The sequence below is a fragment of the Elaeis guineensis genome, chromosome 11, assembly GCF_000442705.2.
Source record: "Elaeis guineensis isolate ETL-2024a chromosome 11, EG11, whole genome shotgun sequence".
Classification (NCBI taxonomy): domain Eukaryota; kingdom Viridiplantae; phylum Streptophyta; class Magnoliopsida; order Arecales; family Arecaceae; genus Elaeis; species Elaeis guineensis.
In genome coordinates this window covers 107,127,261-107,133,955 of record NC_026003.2, presented here as the reverse complement: position 1 = coordinate 107,133,955, position 6,695 = coordinate 107,127,261, and the positions used below count along the sequence as shown (strand labels likewise).

At 41.6% G+C, this 6,695-nt stretch overlaps 2 protein-coding genes across 2 annotated transcripts; both read right to left on the bottom strand.

Moving 5' to 3' along the window:
* Positions 1–228: 228 nt before the first annotated feature.
* LOC105054287 (carboxylesterase 1) lies at positions 229–1,775 on the bottom strand. The gene is given in 2 exon segments (XM_010935780.4): positions 229–1,187; positions 1,190–1,775. Coding segments are annotated over 2 exon segments (945 nt in total). The 5' UTR covers positions 1,353–1,775; the 3' UTR covers positions 229–405.
* Positions 1,776–4,316: 2,541 nt separating this feature from the next.
* Positions 4,317–5,629, bottom strand: LOC105054288 (probable carboxylesterase 8). Its single transcript, XM_010935781.4, has one exon. It carries the CDS (start codon positions 5,627–5,629, stop codon positions 4,649–4,651), a length of 981 nt encoding a protein of 326 aa, XP_010934083.4. The 3' UTR covers positions 4,317–4,648.
* Between the last annotated feature and the right edge of the window lie 1,066 nt (positions 5,630–6,695).

Sequence of the window (6,695 nt, the reverse complement as noted above, 5' to 3'; positions counted from 1 at the left end):
CTGGTGTCCTCATTGGGGTTGAGCAAAAGAACTTTTGTCTTTCTTCTCACAGCTGTCCGCTTGTTCAATAATGGTGGCTGTCATGCCATCTATCAACAGCCATGATTGAAAGGGCATGGCAGTAATTAGATCTTACACGATTGAACCTGCGCTCATTAATATGGTGTTTTTTTTTTTTTTTCCTGGTAAAGCAAAATTAAGTTTGATTTGGCAAAAAAACCGCACGCATGAAGCTGGAAATAGAGACGTAAAAGGGAAAATAGTGGAAGAACAATCACAGACTAATTGGAAGGACAATCTTTCACAAAAAAAAAAAAAAAAAAGGGAAGAACAAGTACAGACTAAATTCTTAATTTTAGCATGAGACGCTGTCATCTCATTGTTCACTCACTCATGTCGTATGGATTAACCCTCACCAGCACCGGCAGTGGCAGCAGCAAGACCGATAAATCCTCGGATATCCGCAATCAGCTTGTCGGCCTGCGCGGCATCATGCACTTCGATCCCGTGGCACCCTCCCTCCTCTATCTCCGCCACCACCTCGACCCCTCCCGTCTCCAGCATCCTTAAGAACTCCTTCTGCCGGTCGATAAGCGGATCCCCCGTGTGCCCCTTCACCAGACACCGCGGCAGCCCCGCCACCGTCTTCCCGACCACCGGATTACAGTACTCGTGGTCCCTATCCGCCCCTTCCGGCAGCGCCAGCTCCCACATCAAATCGTTCACCGGTAGAGCCAGGATCGGATCCGCCGCCATCCTCGCCTCCGACTCCGTCCTCTCTTTCCCTCCAAAGTAGGGCTGGTAAAGGATAAGCCCTTGGATCTTTAGCGGGTTCAGATCCATGGCCATCGCGCGGAGGCCGGCGTGGTAGGCGATGTTGCCGCCGGCGCTGCTGCCCATCAGGAAGCACCGGGAGAAGTCGGTGCGGGCGTCGACTGCGGAGGCGGGGCCGAGGGCCTGGGTGCGGGCCCAGAGGAGGGCGTCGACGGCGTCGTCGTAGGCGGCGGGGAGGCGGTGCTCCGGGGCGAGGCGGTACTCGACGGAGAGGACTATGGCGGGGAGGTCGGCGGATAATTTGACGCAGAAATCGTGGAAGATGGTGGTGCCGGCGCTGGCGAGGATGAATCCGCCGCCGTGGAAGTAGATGATGACGGGGAGCTTCCCGTCGGTGGAAGGAGATGATTGATTGGGACGAAGATTCGCAGCCAGGTGTTGTGGGTGGGATCGAGAGGGAGATCTTTGGAGAGGACGGGGGTAGCGTTGGGGTTGGCGGGGGAGGAGGGAATGATGGCGTGGCGGGTGATGGAACCATCTGGGTTGCGGGTGATCTTGAGATATTCGCAGGGATCCATCGGCGGGGAGAGAGGAGGATGGCCGGGGGAGTGGGGTCGATTCGACGAGGCGAGAGAGACCTGAAATGAGAGTAGTAGGTGGAAGGCGGTCCGTCGTCAACGCTTCCCATTTACAAACGCAACATCGCGCTGCTTGACGCTTGTGGTTGGTAGATCTGGGCATGCCGGTCGGTCAGTGTTTCGCGTCCGCAGATGCCAGATTGGCGTTATCTTTTAATTTTTGGTGAAAAAAAATTAAAAAAAAAAGACTATTAAAAATCAATCGGAATCATTACAAATCGAGCATAATAAACTGTAAACAAAAGACAGCCGCCATGAGATGGCTACTGTGGAGTTAAACATAGATGACATAAGATTTGGTAGTATAGGAAAAAAGTGCCAGTGAAGAAGTAAGAAACGCTCCATTGGCCGATTTTGGGCTTATAAAGAAATCCAAAATGCTGCAACCAAATTGAAGCTTCTTCTTCTGAGGGCCTTACCTTTTAAATAACGGATCCAAAATACGAGGAAACCTGGAAGTTCAAAAGAATTGGATTTCTTCTACTAAAGGAGTCCAGAGCTAGACGTGGCACAAAGTTCGCATAGCATCCCTAGATTCCCAACAGCTTGGCTTTGTTTCCAACTTCAACAGATTAGACAAGTTTAGAGGAATAAAAATCATTTGGGGTGGGCACTATATATCATCATACGAGACAAATCTAATTTTATGTCATTTTTTTTTTCATATCTTAAAGAGAAAATTTAGAAGTCAAAAAAAATTTGAATTTCTCCTACTAACAGAATCCGTTAATTCTATAATTGAAATAATAAAAAATATTTTACTAGCCAGAAGAAAAGAAAGCAAAAACAAATAACGACGAGTGAAATGAGAGCAGTCTAAACCGTAAAAATAGGTGCCACCAAAAACAAGCAAAAGAAAAGAAAGAGAGCTAGAGCAAAGGAGAGGGCCCAATCAATCTTGATCTCTCTTTCTTCACTAGTTTGGAATAATGAGCAACTAAGTCCAAGAAAAAAAATTAGTTACCTAAAAGAGATATTTTATGACCGTCCATATCCTCTTTTTTTCTTATTAAATTTCTCCATCTATTATCTTCCTCATCAAGCCATTTCTTCCATTAGTAAGGTCTCTTTCTCCTCTTCCAAACCCTATATCATCTCTCCTATCTATGAGGTCTTCCTCGAGTTTCTTTCTCCTCTTCCAAATTTCTCTTCTTTTCTAATATTTTTATATCTAAAAGTTCACAAAAATTGTGTACCGTTTTATCTAAAAATATATATTGAAATATTGGATAAATATTTTGATAGGTGTGTATCAACTGATCATATATTGTGTACCACTAGGTACTAAGTTTCGTAAACTATGTATCAATTTATCTATAGGTATATATTAAATCATTGCTATATGTGTATCAAAAAAATTTATAATATGTATCAGTAAACCATCTAGTGTGTATTATTTACTTATGTGCTGTATACTGATGACTGTTATGTTCTAAAAACTATGTATTATTTTATCTAAAAATATGTATTGAGATATTAGATGAATATTTTACTAAGTATGTATCAATTAATCACATACTATGTATTGGTGAATCCTAAATTCGATAAATTGTATATCAATTTAGTTGTAGATGTGTATTGAGTCGTTACTGAGTGTGTATCAAAAAAGTTTACAGAATGTATCACTTATCTATATATTTAGTATGTATCACATAGTTAGATAGTATGTATCGATAAAAAATATATACTGAAAATGAGAAAGAAAGAGAATGCCTTAATCACATGATTAATAATTCCGTTAGTAGGAAAATACTGGCTTTTAGACTTATTCTTTAATATTAGCATTAAAAAAAACGTAGCAAACTATGAAATTCCCAAATGATATTTTATAGTGCTTGTTAGGGCTGAACACAGATTGAGATCAATTGGATTGAAAGAAAAATTTCATCCGACTGAATTCAATCGAATTGAAGAAAATTCAATCTGCTGCCAATCGTTTATCATGTATAAACCGTTTTAAATCGAAATGAATGATTTGTAGTGGGTTCGAGTGGATTGTATCGGTTTGAACTTCAATATTGACCTAATATTGATTTTAAGTCCAATATTGACCCATTTAAGTTTATTTATTTTTTTTAATCAATTTAATGTAAAAAAAATTTAAATCTTGTAAGTTATAAATTTTGAGCTTATTTTTAAACTTATACGAAATCAAACAAAAACAGAAAAGATTTATTCATCAAAAAGCAACTATATCTGAAGCTTTCAATTTAGAATTATTTCAAATTGATATGCTTTCATCAATAATTCAACATTAATATTTTCATGAATCCAAATAGATAACAAGGTATTTTTTAGAATGAAGTATTAAAGTCTAAACGATACCGTCCGAAAAATAAAAATGAGTTTATGAAATACTATATCGATTGAATTCAATTTTATACGGATTAAAAATGTAAGAACCGAATCTGATCATAAATAATCAATTCTTTAAAAACTCCAACCCAATTCCATCCGATTTATGTCTTTTAACCGACTACAACTAATGTTTATTGGGTTAGATTGGATGAATTTCTTCATATTTTGATTATTTTCTCAGTCCTAGTGCCCACTCCATATGATTTTTGTTCAGTTTAGAGTGTAGATTTTGAAGTTAAATAAATAAAATAATAATAATTTTTGAATTTAAATCAATATAAAAGCTAGGAAGAAAATCCACTAAAAGTACCATGAAAGATAACATCTATTATTTTCTTCTAAGAATTTATTAATTTCTGATATAATTCTAATTACGGCCATCATTTATATCAGATGTGATAGATAACACCAATTAGTTTTCATGCCATGCCATGACATGTGAGGAAAGATAAAAATTAAATAAGTAGATATAGAGTTCCAAAAGAAAAATTACGGTTATGACTGTTAGAAAAAAAATAAGAAAAAAAAAATCTAGATTTCTCAGACTTTCAAGAATATTACCAAAATTTCAATTTATATAAGATTTTCATGTGCATCATATATGTAATAGTCATAATTTATAAAAATATCTGTTATTTAAAAACATCAGGAAACCTGAAATGAAACTTAGAGAGGACAAAAGCAGAGGTTCGGATGTAGTACTATCGGGCTCCAAGTCTCACCTAGCCTGCGGCCTATTGGAGCATCAACCCAATCGCCAGAACAGAAGTAGAAAGAAGAAAAGAAAACGAAGAGCACAATCAAAATACAACAGAGTGAACCTTCTCACACTTTTCTCTTCTTCTTCTTCTTTGACTCCATGACCGCGTCAATCACAGCTACAGTCGGTGCCCGCCAACCTGAACCCCTCCGGCCGGAGCAGCAGAGTCCAAGTAGACGAAAGTTTTGACGTCCGCCACCAGCGCCTCTGCCATGTCTGGCTTAAAGAGCTCGATACCGTGGTGCCCCCCCTCCTTCAAATGAGCCACCACGCTGACTCCTCCCCTCTCAAGCATTCTCGCAAACACCCTCTGCCGGTCCACCAGGGGATCCCCAACGTGCCCCCTCACCAGACACCTCGGCAGCACCGCCGTCGCAGCTGGATTACAGTACTCGTGGTCCCGGTCCGCCCCCTCCGGCAGCGCCAGCTCCCACATCAAATCATTCGCCGGTAACGGAACGATCCGATCCGCCGCCATTCTCGCCTCCGACTCCGTCCTTTCTTCCCCCCCGAAGTAGGGTTGGTTCAAGATAAGCCCTTGGATCTTTAGGGGGTTCAGATCCATGCCCATCGCGCGGAGGCCGACGTGGTAGACGATGTTGCCGCCGGCGCTGCTGCCCATCAGGAAGCACCGGGAGAAGTCGGCGCGGGCGCCGACCCACGGGTCGACCGTGGAGGCGGGGCCGAGGGCCTGGGCGCGGGCCCAGAGGAGGGCGTCGACGGCGTCGTCGTAGGCGGCGGGGAGGCGGTGCTCCGGGGCGAGACGGTACTCGACGGAGAGGACGATGGCGGGAAGGTCGGCGGATAGTTTGACGCAGAAGTCGTGGAAGGGTGCGGTGGCGGCGCTGAAGAGGATGAAGCCGCCGCCGTGGAAGAAGAAGACGACGGGGAGCTTCTTCTCGGGGGAAGGCGGTGATTGGGTGGGGAGGAAAATTCGGAGCCAGGTGTTGTGGGCGGGGTTGAGGGGGACGTCTTTGGAGAGGGCGGGGACGGAATCCAGGGGTTGGTCGCCGGTGGGGGGAGAGTTGGGGATGAGATTGGCTCGGCTGAGGGAGCCGTCGGGGTTGCGGGAGATGTGGAGGAATTGGTAGGGATCCATGGACATTTCTTTTGGGCTTACGGCGCGGACGGGAGATGTGGGTTGGGGAGCAAGTTTTGGAGGGGAATTCCAACGAGAGCAGGGACTTTAACAGGGGAGTGTTCATTGGATGGCCTACCTTTTTGATCTTCGGGACTTGATCTAAAGAGTTGTTTTTCTTTTTCTTTTTCTTTTTGATAAAAAAAGAGTTAGTTCATTGGCTTGTAGAATTGGTAAAAACAGTTATGAATTTGTCACCCAACGAACTAGGACAGATGATGTGTAACATTTGTGATAAATATCATTCCACCAAAAGAATGCATCATATCATTTTTGTAAAAATAATAAATTATTTGGGTTCGAGCCTAACTTGATTAAGCTTTGAACTGAATTTTAACCAAGCTAAGCTGAACTCTTAGACTATACAAGTGTTTGAGCTCTACTCATTTATGAGTCAAGCTCTAAATTATATTTAGGCTTGGCTCATTTCCTAACTAGGTCAAGCTCAAATGAATTTTTTAGGGAGTCAAGCCCAAACTGCTAAGGAGCGGCTCTATTCATTTGCATCCTTGATCGTGAATCTAAAAAAATAATAATTAAAAAAAAAAATCAAAATTATGATCTAGTTAAGTAGGTGAAAGGTGACATCAACAAATGATTTTATTTTTTAGATTTTGTTACTTGTAATTGATGTCAATTTAGCGTTGCTTAACTAAGAAGAAACGAGGGTAGATTCTTTGGCTATCTCTTTTAATGAAAATAGCTTTGGGAGGCCCCGGTGAACCAAATAAAACGGCTTTAACGTGGAGAAAGTTAGGTCGACCGAAAAAGAAGTTAAAGAAATAGTCATTTCACCGCTTTTTTGGGACAACTGATGAGATTTAGTAATTCCATGGTAAACATGGCTAATAATTGGCCCTTATGTCTGTACATACTTGATATTGGTGAATGCTTGATATTGTTGTCTGATCTTGTTAGATGTAGTTATATTGGACTCATGTGAACAACAATCTTAGCAAAAAAAATTGAGTCTTTTCTTGTAATTTCGTTTTAATTCAGGAAAATTGAGTATAAGTTAGGTATCAAA

What these genes read in the sequence shown, in the direction of transcription:
- LOC105054288 (XM_010935781.4), bottom strand. Translation starts at nt 5,629, where the DNA reads ATGGATCCCTACCAATTCCTCCACATCTCCCGCAACCCCGACGGCTCC.